General features: G+C 47.8%; 1 protein-coding gene across 17 annotated transcripts in view; it reads left to right on the forward strand.

Annotated features, from left to right (window-relative positions):
* The window catches only part of Golga4 (golgin A4), a 77,398-nt gene extending 76,064 nt beyond the window's left edge, over positions 1-1,334 (forward strand). For 16 of the 17 annotated variants that reach the window (XM_063266012.1, XM_063266013.1, XM_063266021.1 and 13 more), the window contains one exon: positions 686-1,334. Coding sequence is in view for 2 of the 17 variants with exons in the window: in XM_063266013.1 (XP_063122083.1) it covers positions 686-709 (24 nt within the window). In the remaining 15 variants the exon portion in view is untranslated. The remainder of the gene's footprint in view (positions 1-685) is intronic. The other variant, NM_001191080.1, reaches the window with a different exon arrangement.
* The last annotated feature ends 16,891 nt before the right edge of the window (positions 1,335-18,225 follow it).

Consider the following 18,225-nt stretch of genomic DNA (forward strand, 5'->3'; position numbering starts at 1 on the left):
ACTTTTGTTTCTTAAATCTGCCGAGGTTTCAAAATAATAATTGAGAAGGAGCAACCTTACGGGGAGATTTCCCCCCGTCTCTCTGGTAGGTTCCCAGGGCCAGCATGATTGTTGAGCTGGATACTCAGGATACCAAACTGTTTCTTAGACCTACTTGGCCACGTACTTCTCTAACATCTAAACTGCTCAGACGGAGGCCTAGCATTTAGCATTTTGATCCAGGAAACTCTCAGGAAAAGACTGGAAAGTCTCAGCACTTTGTAAGTTTTCATGAACCTCCGGGAAGCTCAGCCTTTCCAGTGCAATGCATTGTCCTGCTGAGAGCGGTCACGCTGTAGCAAATGCTCACACTGCAAAAGCAGGGCCGCCTCCTTCCCGTAGGTCCTGTCTGAAGAGCTGTGCTTGGTGGCAGTGCCCACACCACACAGGCAGTGCTGAGCGAGGCTCTCCTCAGGGCTCAGCGGCACTGTCTTTTGACTGCTGTCAATCAGTTTAAATCATTCTAACAGTAGTTTCCAGAATATTCCAATAGGAATCCATGTTTGAAATGTTTTTACTTCTTTCACTGTTATCCCTAGAGTATTACTTTACTTTATCTTGAAGAAACAAATCTCACAAGAGTTCCCTATAGGAGCTTGCATGTTTGTTTTTATTATTTCACCCTGGTTTCCCTTTTTTTCCCCAGTCATGGCTCCGAACCTCATCTTGAAGAAATGGGGAGACTGAGGCTGGGCATCTGCTGCTGAGGAAGCTGCCCTCCCACATGTGGTGTTTGCGGAGAATGGCGCTGTCATCATGGGCCATTCGTGTAGCTTGAAGACACATGCTACCCTGGCCACAGATACATAGCTTTTGAAGCAGACATTCTTGGTGGGGAAATGGTGATAGTTTTGTTCTTTTTCATTCAGTTTTTTTCTGGGAAGTTCTCTGTGGTTCAAAGGCTGTTCTGACCGGCCACCCGACTTGGCTGTTCAGTGTCTTTCTTGGGTTCTTCTCCCTCTCTTTAAAGAACTATCTTCCTTATTTATTTTAGGGTGGTTTCTTTTTCTTCTTAAAGACTTGTGCAATACATTTTGAGGTGAAACTTAGTGAATTTTTTTCTGATAAATTAGAGAATTTAATTGAATATTTGCTAAGGCTTGCTTCTTCAAGCTATGATAAGTCCCAGATGGCAGCACCTCATGTTTACCTAGCTTTTGTACTTATATTATTTTTCAGAGGAAAAAATACTACTGTAAATTGTAAATAGAACATAATCCTATTGTCTGCAGCTCTGTGACTGTTGGCCATGTCATCTCAGAGGATCAGATGAATAAAGTTTATTTCCTATATAATAGTTTTCACTGTGCTTCTTTTAAGTCAGAATCACTTCAAATGCTTTAGCACCTGTGCCTCAGTTCAGGCGGTAAGTGTAGCGGGTCAGGCCGACCGTGTGCTCATCACTGAATGCTCATCACTAGGACAGACATGTGTATGTATGTTCAGAATTACATGAGTGAGTGAGGAGGTCATGGACACCCCCCCCCCCTCCTGTGTGTTATAGGAGAGTTTCTGCTCTGGGAGTCACTGATTGTTCTTAAGCTTAATGAGAGAGAAGTTTCTGGACAGGAAGCTGTGAGAACTGCTCAGAAGGGTTTACACGCTCCTTGTGTTCTGGGGAACATGGTTCTCAGACTCAGTTCTGTAAAACATCTACCCGAGATGGAGCACAGGTTACTCAGCCAGCCTGCTAGCTTGCTGGGGCGTCCTGCACTGTTGGAAAGGGGCCACCCACAACCTGCAACTGACTTGCTCATTTTAGAAAGAAGACACTCCCACCCATGGCTTATTTAAATCGGCAAAATTGTGTCCCACTGAAGGGTTTCAGAAGTAGCTTCCTTCTTATCGTTTATGCCTCTTTCCTGGGTAGCAGTGCTGGCCTCTCAGTGCTCTCCACACGACTTCTTGTAAATTCTCCTTAACCTTTTAATGCAGATACCCAAATGTAAGAGAGTGGGTCATTTGGCAGAAGCTTTCTGCAAAGGGCCAGGTAGTGAGTATATTTGGTCCCAGAGGCCATTTTTATGTTGTAGCCTTGTAATGCTTTTGTTGTAGTCAGAAGCAAGTATAGACAATTCTTAAATGAGTGAACATAGTGTTTCACTAAAACATGTTCACTATGCTTCATAGTGTTTCAATAAAACTTTATCTGTATTAAGTAGTTAATGTTCACACACGTGCATAAATGTGTTTGGATGCTATCCACATTCCCTTTCCCTCCCAACTTCATATGCTGTTTCTTTAAAGTTATTATTAATTTGATACCCACTGAGTTTATCAGTGCACACAGGTATGGGACCACCTTCTGGAGCATGGACAGCCTCTCAGGACCCACATCCCTGGAGGAAACTGACTCCCTTTCTCAGTGCCATCAACAGAAATGGAGCTCCACGGGCCCCTCCATCCTGCTGGGGTCTTGATCTTATGCAAGTCTTGTGCTTGCAGCCTCAGGCTGTGTGAGCTCCTGTGTGCAGGGTGCAGCCATGTGTGTCAGGAGGTCCAGGGATGTCTCACAGGTAAGAGTTCTTGCAGAGGACATAGGTTCAGTTCCAACACCCACCTACCAGCTTACAAGTCTGTAATCCTAGTTCCAGAGGATCCAGCATCCTCCTCTGACCTCCATTGGTACCAGGCACACACAATGGTGCACATACACACATACATACATACATGCATGCATACATACATACATACATACATACATACATACATGCATTGCATACAAAACATTCATACCTAAAAAGAAACTTAAAAAAATTTTTTAACTGGATTCTGGTTCTAAGGTCTAGTTTGTCAGCTCCTGAGAAGCCAGTCAAGCTGGGCTCTAAGCACGGAGTCAAGAGAGGAACAGGAGTTAATAAGGCAGGCAGGGGCTGCTAGCTTTTCCTCAGTGACTCACATTCCGGATGAGCAGTACTAAGTCTCAGCCTGCTTACCCTGTGGGAGGAAGAGCACATGGTTACACTCTCGTTAGCACCTTGGGCCAGGTGAGAATGTTCAACAACCCGGAAGTCGGGGGAGGCCAGACTCTTCTCAACGATACTTACAAGACATGTGGACATCACAGCTGTCAGCGCAGGGCTTTGTCTTCCGTTCTCCGATGCTTGAGAAACAAAAGTTCATAATGGCTGTGGGTTAGCTCCAGACCGCAGAGAAAGCTGTGATCTCAGTGTTCGGACCTGGCCCGAGGCCGGCTGTCCTCATCGCTGCGGTCAAAAACCCTGCTGCCAAGAAAGCAGCTCTTCTCAGTGAAAGCTGCGAGGAGTCGTCCGGTTTATGCGTTGGCACAGCCTTTCCCTGCGGGCACTGATTTGTGTCGCTTTGTTTATGTGGGTACAGGTAGAACATGGCAGAGAATGGCCTACTGCTGGAGTGATTGAACTTGGCATTTCTTAAGTCAAAGGACGGGATCCTATGATGTGTGTATATGTTAGCCCCTCTGAGCAGTTTTTACTGTTACCGTGTGCATATTTGTGCCTCACGGTCATGGGTGAGTGTCATGGCCCACATGCGGATCACAGCGCAGCTCTGTGGAGTCTGTTCTCTCCTACACTTTCACGTGGTTTCAGGAATTGACTCAAGCAGCTCTGCCCACTGAGCCATCTCACCAACCCCATAGCCCGTTTCTTGTTTAAATGAAGTCCTTCATGCCAGGCAAACCCCCTGGTAACTGTGTTTTTTTTGTTTTGTTTTCTGTCCTCCCCAGCCCCCTTCAAACCCCCGTGCATACATGTGTTCATTTGTGAGTCTGTAGAAAGGTTAAAACTGACTTAACTCGGTCTTCAACTACGTGCCATTTTATTCAAAGGCCTTGCCACTCTGTAGCCATTTCTCAGCTGTCCAATAGGCTACACTTAGTACTTACGTTAAGTACACCACGATGAACTCGTCATCCATAGCATGTGAACACTTGAAGAAACAACCCAGGATAACCAGTCTGCCCCAGCAGCCTCTGCTACCAACAGGTGAGTACACGTCAGGTCACTTTGTGCCAGCCTTGTCTGGTACGGTGCCTCTGCCATTGTAGGACTGATACCTGGATGAACATTGTGCGGCTGTGTCCCCTTGGACCATCACCTTCCAGTGGCATGACCAAAATTTGAAAGGCTGGAGGTGACTCAAGTACATCTGAAACGCACACCTTGGCAACGGCGGTGAGGACAACAGGGGTGAGGGGTAGTGTACTGCACCATCTAGCCTTGAGCCACGTGCTTCTGTGCAATGTTCCCACTTTAATCTGGGACATCTTTAGTTGGGATTTTGTGCTTTGGAAGTGTTAAACTTTTAAAACTAATATTTAGGTCAGCACGCAGAGCAACGTGTTTGATTGTGCAGTCTCCCTCCATCATTTTCCCGTTGATGGGGCTGGAGAGATGGCTAGACAGCTGCCTGTTAGCCCCAACTCTGGGGGAACAGCATCCCATCTGGCCTCTGTTGGTCCCCCCGGTACCCAAGAGCCTATGTGTACACACAGACACATAGATGACGAAAGGTTTTCCAGGCGTTTTCCTTGCTACAGGAGGAAGCCATCTGTCCCTGTGCTAGAAGGAGCAGTGCCTGCTGTTACACAAGGAGTGCTTCCTGTGTCCCCGCTCTGTTCCCGCTCTTACACCTCTGTGTCAGGAGTGGCCAAGACATAGCATTCCTCTCTTTAAATTCATAAGTCTGTGGTGTGGACGATGAGATCTGGATAGGACATCTGGCACAGTCATGTGACAAGGAGGCTATGCCTCTTTGGCTGCCATTGCAGAGTGTGTGGTAGGTCGATGTGTTGTTTCCAGTTCTTCGCTCTCCTGTTTTATTTTGCCACTGCAGACCTTGCTGTGGTTATCTCCTTTAGAGTGGGGTGATCCATTTCCCCATCACCATCAGTCCGGCTGGATGTCAGCCACATCCCAGTCCCGGCATGGTTCAACCTTTGGCTGCTCTGGTCTGCCACTGAGAAAGGAATAAGGTAGGTCAGGAAATGAGAAGGACGAAACAGCTTGATTGTTGCAAACCCCAAGAGGCTGCGGCTTGTTCCTTTTCCTTTTCCTTTTTTTTTTTTTTTTTTTTTTTTTTTTTTTTTTTGTTACAGTTGTTGTAACTGTGCGAACGCTATAAACCCATAGCACAGTGCCACGTCTCCAGACTTTCCTTTTCCTGTTTGGGGTTTGTTTGGCCTCTTATGTCTACTACTAATTATATTTATATGGGGGTGGTGCTGGTGCACATGAGTGCAGGGCAGGAGTTAGAGGCCCAAAGAGGGCATCAGATGCCCAGGAGTTAGAGGCAGTCACGAGCTGCCCCGTGTTTCCTCATGTGAATTATTTCTGGCATTCTCTCTTTAAGTCCACTCATTTCTTTGTTTTAGATCTTAAAGGGTCAGCGGCTGAGTGCATCTGTGAGTTTGAAGATTTTGGATATTCTTTATGTCCCAAAATCCCACATCTTTTCCTTCGCAGGGACAGTATCTGTGCTTCAGGCCCATCCGTAGTTGTCATGGAAAGTCTGTGAGGCTTTGCCAGCTCCTCCTAGCTTCTGTCTTACGCCTTTCATGGATATTGGGCTCACGCCGGGGATCAGCTGTCTTAGGACAATCTACCAGGGACAGCTCTCAGGATCGCTTCACTCACTTAAACCCCAGCCCATAGGCAGATCCCCCAAATCACCGACTATGTGATGTCGTCTAGGGTAATGTGGCCAGTTAAGAGCTGTCTCCTGTGACTCCGAATGGGAGGAATGAGGGCAGCCCCAGAAAGGAAAAACCCAACCAACCAGCCAAACAAGCAAACAAACAAAACCAGAGGCGACTGGACATCTGTAACCTGCACAGGAGAAGTAGGAAGTGGCCTCAGCTCCAGTCTTAACTGCACTTCAGACTCCCGTTGGGGAAAGGAAGCCCTAACCACAACCACAAGATATACAAAGTTCAACCTGAACCCCAAGGAGCAAAAGGTCAGCTAACGTAATGCCATCAAAGACTGTAACTCCCCAGTGACTAACCCAAAGGTACACACAGCTAAAGTGCTGGCTTAAAACAAAAACATCCAGAAGTAGGGCTCGGAGGTGGCTTAGCGGTTAGGACCGCTGCCCGCCCTTCCAGAAGACCCAAGCTCGATTCCCAGCACCCACACGGTGCTCACAATTGTTCACAGCTCCAGGTTCGGGGATCTCACCCTCACACAGACACACATGCAGGCAAAACAGCAATGCACACAAAGCTAAGTAAATCCCCATTCCTTTACAAAGAATGCGGAAATAAAAATTATCATTGATCCAAAAGAAGAGTCAAACAGGACGGATGATAAAGCGAAGAGTATTCCACTTCCACTCGAAAGCTTGGGTGAAATGCAGCAAAGAACCTGAGAGAGAGGAAAGCTGTCAAGACTACAGAAAGACGGAGCTGATGTCAGGCAGGCACTCTTGAAAACAAAGTAGCTCAGTGAGGAAATCCTGGAATCGAACAAATGTGAAAGCAGGCGCCAGGGGAGCCTTTGGTCTGTGGTGAACGAACAGGAAGGTGGTGATGAGACGGAAGAGCCCAGCTGTAGGTGCATACACGAGAGTCAGAGCCGGCGTGACGTCACGTGCCTAAAACCCCAAGGAGTAGATGCAGAAGAATCACTGAGTTCAAGACCAGCCCAAGGGGTTGGCTCAGCAGTCAATAGCATCACTGCTCTTCCAGAGGTCATGAGTTCAATTCCCAGCAACCACATGGTGGCTCACAACCATCTGTAATGGGATCCCATGCATTCTTTGGTGTGTTTGACAGTGTACTCACATACATACATACACATACATACATACATACATACATACATACATACATACATACATACCCACCCACAGCCCAGGATACATACTTGTATTTTTGGAAAAGATGAATGAGGTTGACAAACTTTAGTCAAACCAAAAGTGAAAGAAGACACATTATGCTTAGAGAGGAGATGGAGAAACCAAACAGAGACCAGGGAGATCCAAAGGATGATTGAGAGAAAATACTTGAAAATCTTATATTCCTCAAAACTAAAATCTCTGGGGGAGATGTATTTGTTTCTAAAAGCATGAGTTACCAAAATGGCATCAAGAGGGTACAAACAAACAGGTTGGAACTGAGGTAAGTCAGGTCAGCATGGCGTTACACCAGAAATCAAGATTCGTTACAGAGGAATGTATCTGTGTTCCTCCAAAAACCCCCGGACACACAAGGGGAAGGGCCACCACCATCCTGTTCTATTGATCTGGCTCATTTACCTTCAACCCCCAGCTTTGCTTTGTTGTCCTGAAGATTGGACTCAAGGCCTCATGTACACCAAGGCGAAGGGCCACAGAGCTACATCCCTAGTCCTCCCCTTTCTTAATTCTGAGACAGTCGCTACATTGTCAAACATGAGCTGGTGAGCTCGCCTTCAGCCTCAGCCCCTCAAGCAGCCGTGATCACGGATGCGCACTGTGACGGAGGAGAGACGGAGAGGCAGACATGGATCAGGAGTTCAGCAGAACCTAGGGCGTGGTGCACAGAGACTCGGGCTGAGAGTGGTCCAGAGGCAACAGTCAGATGGAAAAGGAGAGGACCAAGGAGGGCCGAGAGACATTCTGAAAACGATCAAGAGGAGCCAGCTGTCACCCGGAGGCCAAAAACCCTGGGCGCCCCTGCCGAGCCGGTAAGGGAGGATGAGCGGGCCGACAGCAGGGGTCCTGGAGGTAGAATGGTAATGGCTGCTTTCTCTTCTCACACTGGGGTCCCTGAAACATGTCATACAGCCCTTCCTGTGCTAGCTCAGGTCCGTGGCCTCCAAGATGGTATGACCCAGAGTTCCACCTTCACAATGAGGCGTGAGAGCCCCTCGACTTCTGAATTCACGCCCAACTTTGCCTGTTTCCAAGGACAGCAGTGTAATTGCTTCTGAGCACCCACAGAGGGCGCTGCTCTCTTTGGAAAGAGAAAGAAAGGCGTGCCTTTTCTAATCAGTCTTTCCAGAAAGTTCGGCCCCCACAAGCCTGTGAAAACCCCCTGAGGATGCAGAATTCCCTTCTAGCCATAGTTAATCTTTGCAAAAGGTTTAAACTGGAGTTTATTGAACAGTGGCACGAACAGAGCTCCAATAGGAAAATGCTCAAGGGTCAGAAAACACCAGGGCCTGGGGTCCTGTGGTGACAAGCATTTGGAATCTTAGTTTAGGAACAGTGGGTGTGCTATACTTTTCTCAGCTTTAGACGGTGTGGATATGAGGGGCAGGTATGCCATGAGGAAGAGCTCTTGCCTTGAGAGCAGCTGACAAGATGGCCCGTCCAACAGTGACTTTACACCATGTGCTTTTCCTGCCTCCCTTTCTTTAGCTCTCACTACCTCTGTGAGCAAGAAGCCTGGGTTATCGGAGATCCAAAACGTGCCAGGTGCTAGATGGCCATAAGCAGAGAAGGCAGGAATTGAATCTTGGCTCCTCCTGGAACAACCGTGGTCTATCTCTGCCCTGCGCGATCCACCGTCAGCAGGCAGGCCCAAGCTGCCGCCACTGGAGCGCACAGCACCTTGAGGTGTAGGTTGGGGGGTCCTACATTCTGTCACTTTTACATTTTGTTGAACAGAGCAGGCCTGAAAGCTAATCCAGAGCCAAGGACTGGGAAAGGAGTGTGTGTCTGGAAGGGGAAAAATCCGTGTCCACTTTTACAGTCCCTGACTACACTGGGCCAATGTACAGACCACTCAACTCCGAGCCACCAAAGTAAGAGATCTCTCTGCTCCCACTCGCGCCTTCTTGTGAGCGTAGGTGGTGGTCTGTTACTCTGTTTTGTGGTTTCGCTGGGTTCTGTGAGCTAGAGTGCACTGTCTAACCCATGTCGTCTCTCTTCAGATAAGCTTCCTGGAAGCTCTCAGAGCCAGGCTTTTGCTTGAGGGCCGCCCTTGTCTCCCCAGTCAGCTGCCCTAGTTGTAGCTTGTTGGCAAGGCCTCAGCCATTCATATCTAATCCTACATGCTGATTAATGGAGGCGGCTTTGCTTTTATTGTCCCTCTGTGGCATCCTGTCTCTGGTGGCAGGGCTGGAAGCCACTCACAAAGCTGTGGCCATTTACGGGTAAAGCCCGAGCCCTGCTGTGCTCATTCAGAGACCATTGGGTTTAGAGGTAAGAGTAACATCCTGCATTGTGAACTTGGCCAACGTCATCCTTGTGTGTGTGCTGGGACTTCTGACTTCCCCTTCAAGACTTAGAATAAGGATGTTAGCTCCAACATAGCTTCAGAGATTGTGTCGTCATGGGAAAGGGTGGAATTTCTACGCCAAACACCTACAACCCAAAGGGAAGCCACCACGAGAAGGCGGAGAGGAAGAGAGGGGTGTGTGAGCAGAATTCACTGGACACTAGAATTAAATCTGGACTCTCAGCTGTTTGAACCAAAACAATTCTTTCATGTCATGAGTCACTTAGAGGTGGACCTTCTTGTAAGTCCTTGACCTACAAGCTTCCTGTAAAGTTTAAACAGAGTAGCACCCAGCAAAGTCTGGCCTGCACCTGCTACTCTGGGTAACCAACATTGCTAATGTGATACAATGATTTTGTGGTCCTGTGACTTTAAATGGTTACAGTTCTCTCTCTCTCTCTCTCTCTCTCTCTCTCTCTCTCTCTCTCTCTCTCTCTCTCTCTGATGTGTGGTATGGTAAATGTGGGTGCCACAGGCATTTGTGAACTGTCCAATGTGGGATCCAAATTCTGGTCCTTTATAATCACAGTAACTGCTCTTAACTGCTGGTCCCCCTCTCTCTAGCCCCCTTTTTAAAATGTTCTACAATTCCACTTTAGTGTGTTTTTGTACTTAACTTCAGTATCCAATACCCAGGTCCTAGAGGAGAGGGCCTGGTAGCATTGGCCAGCCCTTTGCAGCCTAAACTTCTCACAGAACTGCGTGGGGGACTGCTGCTGGGCCTGCCCACTCCGCTGCGCTGATCCCTTCCCGTTCTCATCTTCAGGTGTTGGCGGTATACATGTGCATCAGGCTACACACAAACACTTCCAGCAGAGGTCCCCAGGGCCCCCTCAGGAAGACAGTGCCAACAAGAGTCAGATGCCAAGGAGAGTCAGAAGCCTTGCAGACGGTGTCTAGAGTGACTAAGAGGTTACTATGTGTCCAAACCTTTCACACAAGAACTGGAAACATATATCACAAAGAATAACAAACAGGCAGGCCCGCTAATGCCGAGCACATGGGGCCCCAGGCCTGTCAGCATTTCAGCAGGATTGCCTTCCCACCTCTGGACTAGGGAGGACTGCAGGCTGCCTTCCTCAGCTAAAAATAAAGGCAGCACCGCTGGGGAGACTGGAAGCATGGGTGCTTTCAATTCTCTAAGGGTGGTGGGCTAACCTTTACAACAACACACCGTGTTCTGCTGCAGGTATTGGCCATTTAACCCCGACCACAACTTACTTTCAAAGACCAAGCAAGAACTAAAAGCCCATGGTTCTGAGAGACCAGGCAGTTAATGAGGCTCTGGCCTGTCACATTGTGCAAGCCACAGATCTGCAGACTGAGACGGCAGATGAGCAGGTGGGCGAGGTCGCACGTTCGTGCACAACACCCAGTACAATAGCAGTGGCGTGGAGGTGTAACTGCCATGCAGTAAACTGTACATAATCTGGGGCCAGCGAGGTGGCTCAGAGCGGTTGGAGGAGCTTGCTGCTTCAGACTGGCAACCCCCCTGTACTCTGCGAGGTGGAAGGAGAGAACTGACTCCACAAAGTCTGTCTCTGAGCTGGCCGCACACACAGCCTTAGCTCCTGCTCTCTTCCGCCTCCCATCAACCCCGCCATGTAATAGAGCCATCGGAATGTTACCCACGGCTGATCCTTCAGCACCTGAGCCATACGTCTTTTGTGTGTGTGTGTGTGTGTGTGTGTGTGTGTGTGTGTGTGTGTGTGTGTGTGTGAGAGAGAGAGAGAGAGAGAGAGAGAGAGAGAGAGAGAGAGAGAGATATGGGGGAGAACACTTCATAGCCAAATCTAACACATCCCATGAATTACTTCAATAGCTGTTGAGTCTGGGGGTCTGGAAGGAAGCCTTTTGTTATAAAATGTTTCGCTAAGATCTCCCCTGTGTCTGGTTTATATTTCCATTCTGTCTGAAGAATAGAAGCTTTCATTTCTGGGAAAGTGCCTTTAGTTCTCTACATTTTAGGAAGCCTACCGCGCACTTAAAAAACCCGAGTTACACCCTGGAGGCTTTCTTTGGCGTGATGGCTAATACTGTCACGGGATCTAGAATCGTCTAGGAGACGATCCTAAATGCCTTTGAGGGAGTTTCTAGATTGAGGTGGGGAGGCCCATCCTAAAGTGGGTGGCACTGTCCCATGGGTCCCTGATGGAATCAGGAGGAAGGGAGCAGGACACATTCATCTGGCTTTCTTTGCTTCCTGACGGGGACTCAATGTGGCCAGCTCCCGCCTTCACACTGCCCCTGCCTTGAAGGGCTATGCTCTCAAACTGCAATCCAAAACAAACCCTGTGTGCTTGAATGTGTCAGACGTTTTGTCACAGCAACCAGAAGAGTACAAACATACTTGTCTTGACACTGTCACTTAGGCCGTCCATATATTGAATTTCCCCTCCCAATTATCAATTGTTCAGTCTTTAAGACGAGGACATGCTGGAGTGTAGTGATTTTGCGAATACTATTTTGAGGTACTATTCAGATCAGCTCCGTCTACTGGCTCTATCTCCCCAGAAGTTGTGTATCAGGTAAGAGATCTTCTCCATGATTCTTGATGTTCCTCCAGAGGGAATCACCATGGTGCCCAGGCCTAGTTCTGCACATAGAGATCTGAAAAAGGCTCCTCCACACCTCAGTTCCCAGTGCCCTGGCGCCCTCCTCTCTTCCACTCCTGTTCAGGAGCCCTTCCTGTGTGAGCTTCAGCACAGGGGCTCTTTTAAAACTGGATTCTACTGCCTTCCACATTTCAGGGCATTTTAAGGCCTTCATATCTCCAAGAAACCCCTTTTCCCACATGATGACGGCTCAAAACTCTATCTTGTCTCATCTCCTGAGACTTGTGGTAGGAGGGAGGCTTTGACTGATGCTCATTCTTACAAGAAGAATGGAAGCTGGAGGCAGGGATAGCACACACAGAGGAAGAGCCTCTCTGCTTTTGAAAGTCTCTGTGTGCAAAATACACATGCCATAGGCTACTGTGAAATTGGCAATTTATTCCCCCACCGTGTGTGTGTGTATGTGAATGTATGTGTGTGTATGTATGTGTGTGTATGTATGTGTGTATGTGAGTGTATGTGAATGTATTGTGTATGTGTGTGTATGTATGTGTATGTGTGTGAATGTATGTATATGTGTGTGTATGTGTGTGTATGTATGTGTGTGCATGTATGTGTGTATGTGTGTGTATGTATGTGTGTGCATGTATGTGTGTATGTGTGTGATGTATGTGTGTGATGTATGTGTGTGCATGTATGTGTGTGTACGTGTGTGTGTGTGTCTAGTATAAAATCAAGGGCCTTACACAATAAACATTGTGCCACCAAACCACATCCCTGCTTGGTTTGAAGCTTCGATCTTTGCCTCTTTTAACTGGCTTGAGAAGCTGATTCCAATCATGTGCTGGAGCCTAGCGACTTGTTAGAACGTGGGAGGAACTGATGCTCACAGACACGGACAGAAAAACAAACTGAATTGGGATGCCTAGGTACTTCCCAAAAGATGTTTTTAATTCTTAATTAACTCAAGTTAAGCATGTTTTTAAAAAACAAAAACAATCTCACTATGTCCCTGTCAGGAAAGTCATTTAGATAATACTGGGAGAGAGGACTCATGACTCTTGGCCATCAGGCCCATGGGGGCCGTGCTTCATGAAACTCGTGGCAACACAAGGCCAAATTGTTCTGCAGCTCAGACAACTAGTCGCTGTGTTAGTCGCTCATGCTTTAAATGTTTTGTGTGTGCACATAAGTATGTATGTTTGTGTTACCTACGTACATATATTTATGTATGCACATATAAGAGTTTGCACACGTGCATTTAGTGACCAGAGGTGTTAACATCAGCTGCCTTCCCTTGTCACTCTCCTCGATGTTTGAAATAGGGTCTCTCATTGAACCTGAAGGGTACCAGCTGACTAAACTCACTGCCCAGCAAATCCCATGGATGCTCTTGCCCCTGCCTCCCCACCACTGGGGTTTCAGGTATGTACCGCTGCCATACCCAGCTTAGTGTATGTGCTGGAGATCTGAGCTTAGTCTTCATGCTTTACCCCCGCCCCCATCCCCAGATGTCTTCCGGCCCCATAAATGTCTTTTATTATGCACCTTCTGTCATCGTTGGCTTCACCAGTCAAGTCGACACACCTTGCAAGAGAAAGCCTCAGCTGAGGAACCGCCTCTGTCAGATCGACCTGTGAGCAGCTCCGTGGGGGCGTTTCCCAAATAGCTTGCTTGGTGTAGGAGGGTCCAGGCCACTGTAGGCAATGCTGTCTGGGCCTGGGTTGGAAAACAAAGGCAGCTGAGCAAGCCAATAGGCAACATTTCTCTGTGGCCTCTGCTCCAGCTCCTGCTACCTTGGCTTCCTCTGATGACAGACTGTAATGTGTACGCCAAGTACATCCCTTCCTACCCAGTTTGTCTTTGGTTATGGCGCTGACCACAGCAGCGGAAACCAAACGAGAACACCAGCCCTCTGAGCTCAGCTGCTGTCCGGGGACTCTGGTTTGGGCATCTGTTGTGTTAATACGTTCATAACTGGAGAGGTCGCTGTTGCCATCTCTCTGCAAAGGTAAGTAAGGTGTGGCAACGAGTCCTGGGCCTCGCAGTCAGTAACCAGTCAGGACTTTGCTTCAGGCCTTAAGTCTGGGTCCTTCCACAGGAGTCCCACAATGAAGACTCTCTGAGTCTCTTCAGCTTCTGTGTCACCCAGCTCAGACAGCTACAGAAATGTGTCTGTCATGAGACTCACACTAATCAGACACCACTCTGTGACATGCTTTACGTGGCTAATTTAATTCCGTCCTACAGCTACCTGATGAACACGATGTCCTGTTTACAAGGGGGACTGAGTCCTTCAGGGCCTATCTACACACGGTCACATACCAACACTATCAACTGGGTGTGTGCTTCAACACACACACACACACACACACACACACACACACACACACACACACACACACACCTGTGGTAAGAAAGTAACTGAAGCCTTGTAGGTGGGGCCCTGACCTAGTAGGGTTAGTGCTATTGTGAGAAGAGACGCCCGAACACACTCGGGTGGCCTCTCCTCCCCCTCCTCCTCCACCTCCTCCTCCACCTCCTCCTCCTCCTCTTCCTCCTCCTCCTCTTCTTCCTCCTCCTCCTCTTCCTCCTCCTCCTCTTCCTCCTCCTCCTCTGCCTCTTCTTCCTCCTCTTCCTCCTCCTCTTTCTCCTACTCTTCTTCCTCCTCCTCCTCTTCTTCCTCCTCCTCCTCCTCTTCCTCCTCCTCCTCTTCTTCCTCCTCCTCTTCCTCCTCCTACTCCTCTTCTTCTTCCTCCTCCTCCTCTTCTTCCTCCTCCTCCTCTTCCTCCTCCTCTGCCTCTTCCTCCTCCTCCTCTTCCTCCTCCTCTTTCTACTCCTACTCCTCTTCCTCTTCCTCCTCCTCCTCCTCTTCTTCCTCCTCCTCTTCCTCCTCCTCCTCTTCTTCCTCTTCCTCCTCCTCTTCCTCCTCTTCCTCCTCCTTCTTTTCCTCTCCCTCCTCTTCCTCCTCCTCCTTCTCCTCCTCCTTCTCTTCCTTTTCCTCCTCCTCCATCACCTCCTCCTCCACCACCTCCTCCTTCTCCTTCTCTTTTTCTTCCTCCTCCTCCTTCTTCCTCTCTCTCTCTCTCTCTCTCTCTCTCTCTCTCTCTCTCTCTCTCTCTTCTCACCTTGTGGTGCTAGGGATTGAACTCATGGTCTTGCACACTCTGGATATACAGAACCACTAAGCAACATCCTCAGCCTGTCCCTCCCCTCCTTGTCCTTTGTCCCATGCAAATCAAGGGAAAGATCTCAAAGAGGACATATGAGAAGGCAGCAGGCAATCACTGGAGAGTCCTGTTGGCACCTTGATCCCAGGCTGGGAGTTTCTGGAAAGGTGAGAGTTTTTATTTCTGTTTAAACCTGGCACTGTTGGTGTCTTACTGAGGCATCTTGAGCTGGCAAACATGTCTGACAGGCCCCCGGGATCATGCTCACTTAGCAAGGTAAACTGTCTGGAAAGTTGTTACACATTCTACAAGATACAATGTGATTACATCCCCATAGCCCTTTGAAAGCTGAAAACTCCTTCAGGGGAAGGTGCATTTGATATATTTGGTTTCTATAGAAGGTTAGCACTCCCCCTCTCCCACCTCCTCAGACATCCCAAAGCACGTGCACTAGCTTGCAGTTGAGCAAAATCATCCAACATGAGGCCTATTTTATAGCAAAATGCTAAATTTCTTACATAGGTAGTGAGTTCTTTCTTGTAAGTGGAAAAGCGAAACTTTGTATGGGAACATTTTCACAGTATTGTAAAGTAAAAACAGACACATAACTTTTATGTCTGCGTTTTGACAAGTCCTATACTGCTTTTATTTAAAAGAAAGCAAGGGCTGCTTTTTAAACCTATCGTCTAAGAAGGTGTGTGAATCTATTCTAACAACAGTATTTGTTACCAAGAGCAGTTTCACTAGATGTGGACCTCTAGAATAAGATATGGAGCCTGGAAACGGGGTCGGAAAAGTTCCACCCAGTAGTTGGACTTTGGCTTTGGAACAGCTCAGGGGGAAAGTATTCACTGAGGTCTCCACCTGCTGTTCAAGTTGAAGATTTGGCGATGGGATTTACCCTTCTCCTGAACTTATCAGGCTTCAAAAACACATGGAAGAATCATTCGTCTTGTATATAAAAAATTAAGTTAGGTGATGTTTGAAGACTTGGCTTCGTGAGTGCGTTTAGCCACCTGCCAGTCACGCAGTGTAGTTATGGCCCCGTGAATGATCTGGAAGAACTTGTCCTTTCCTTTTCCTTCTTCTGGAAATACCACGAGGTGCCATCTGGATACTGACCATTTTCCTTCTCCCACATGGTGTTGGCTAGACTCTTCCTCAGCTCTGCTGGCAAAGTTAGCCCATCCACAGACGCCAGAACTGTAGGGCAGGGCTGGCCAAGAGACTGGTAATGGTGGCAGCCGCTGTGCAGCCAAGTCCAAGTTTTCCTCTCACTTGGAGAGCAGGTGCTCCATGCACACGGAGTCCAATGCTTTCCTCCATTCTTCACCATACTCCTTGTTCATCTCGTTCATCTTGAGACACCGTTTTAGCATGTAGCCCTGACTGGCCTGGAATTCCCTACGTAGAGGATGGCCTCACACTTACAATGATCCTCCTGCCTCAGCGTCCTGAGCAGCTGGGAATGCAGGTGTGCACCACCTGGGATTGCAGGTGTGCACCACCTGGGATTGCAGGTGTGCACCACCATGTATGCCAGGGTTTGCTTTCTCTTTATGACACCATTTGGACTGGTGGCTTCAGCCATTTTCTATATCCACAGTAGGTTATCTGCAGACAACTCAGACAATGCAAAGGATAGATGACAGGCAGGCAATCTCAACTCTAATCATCACCACTGTGTCTTACTTTTCTATCAGTGTGATAAAACACTATTACCAAGGCAACTTAGAGAAAGAAAGGAGTTATTTGGGCTTATGGTCCCAGAGGGATAATGGTCCATGATGGTGGAGATGAAGCACAGAGGCAAAAGGCCACACCACTTAAACGTGCCCGAAACAATGCCACCAACAGGGTCTCAGATGCCTGAAACTAGAGGCCATCCCGTACTGCAAACCCAGCGAAAGCCTGGCTTTCTGTTTGTGTGCCGTGTGCTTACAGATGCAGTCTAGTTATCAGATCTGACTGGGTGTGCCGTTCAGGAATTCCCATTTTACTCATATATGCTGTAGGTGTCTGCTTGTAGACTGTGCTGTCCTCTGAGGATACACGTATTAAAGCGCCAATCCCAACAGCAAGGGCCTATGCTGTGGATCACAGTGTGTGTTTGAACGATCTAATTATCGAGCTCTTTGGATTTGAGATTTTTGTGCCCCGTGAGCAGGACGGGATGAACCCACATGATGAGCTACCTGTGTGGATGAACCGGAACCGTGAAGAGGTTCTTTTAGGGAGATCTGGAGTGTTTATGAAGATACTTTGATCTGCCCTTCCCCTTCTAGACCCCCACGTTTACTCTGGCCACTCTTTAAGGATTTGAAATAGGAGGTAGGAAGACGGCTCAGTCAGTGGTGAGCTTACCTTTGCCGATGCAAGGGCCCGAGTTCCAAATCCAGGACATAAAACAAACAGCAAAACCCAGCACTTGTAATTTCAGAGTTAGGGAGGTGGAACCAGAACTGAGACCCATTGACCAACCAGGCTAGGGCTATTTAGACAGTTCCAGGCCAGTGAGAAACTCTCCAAAAATAAGATACTCAGTGCCTGAGGAATGGCATGAAAAGTTGTCCTCTGGCCTACATACACACATACACACACATACACACACATACACACACATACACACATACACACATACACATACGTACATACATACATACACACATACACACATACACACATATACACACATACATACACACATACACATATACACATACACATACATACACACATACACACATACACACACACACACATACACTCACCTGTACACAGCACGTTTATCAGTATGTGTATGCACACAAGCACACATACGTGTAAATAGGATTTGAGATTATGTTGTTGAGATTAAGTTGTTCAATGATTTAAAAATTAGTGGTTTCCTTTTTGGTGTTTTAGCTTAATAAATATCCAGATGTCTAGAGCTCTTTCTTCCTACAAAACGCCTCAAATTGTTGAATTAAATATAAAACTGAGCAAGAGATGGCTTGACTGGTAAGAGGTTAATATTCAGAGGCCAAAAACAATGAAAAATTCTCACACAGAGGACAGATGAGTGTCAGGCCCAGCTGTGGGCGTGTCAGGATCTACCTTACACATACCTGGGAAAGCGGAGTCTAGGAGACCATCGGACTGGGGGCCTCAGATCAAGATGAACTCCTTAGAAGGTGAATTGGGATGGCTTGCGCCATTGAAAGACCATCCAACGTTGTTCTAGTTTGTTTTACTGTTGCTGTGATAAACACCACCCACGTCCTTCCTGTCTAGGTTG

Source organism: Rattus norvegicus, chromosome 8, assembly GCF_036323735.1.
Source record: "Rattus norvegicus strain BN/NHsdMcwi chromosome 8, GRCr8, whole genome shotgun sequence".
NCBI lineage: Eukaryota > Metazoa > Chordata > Mammalia > Rodentia > Muridae > Rattus > Rattus norvegicus.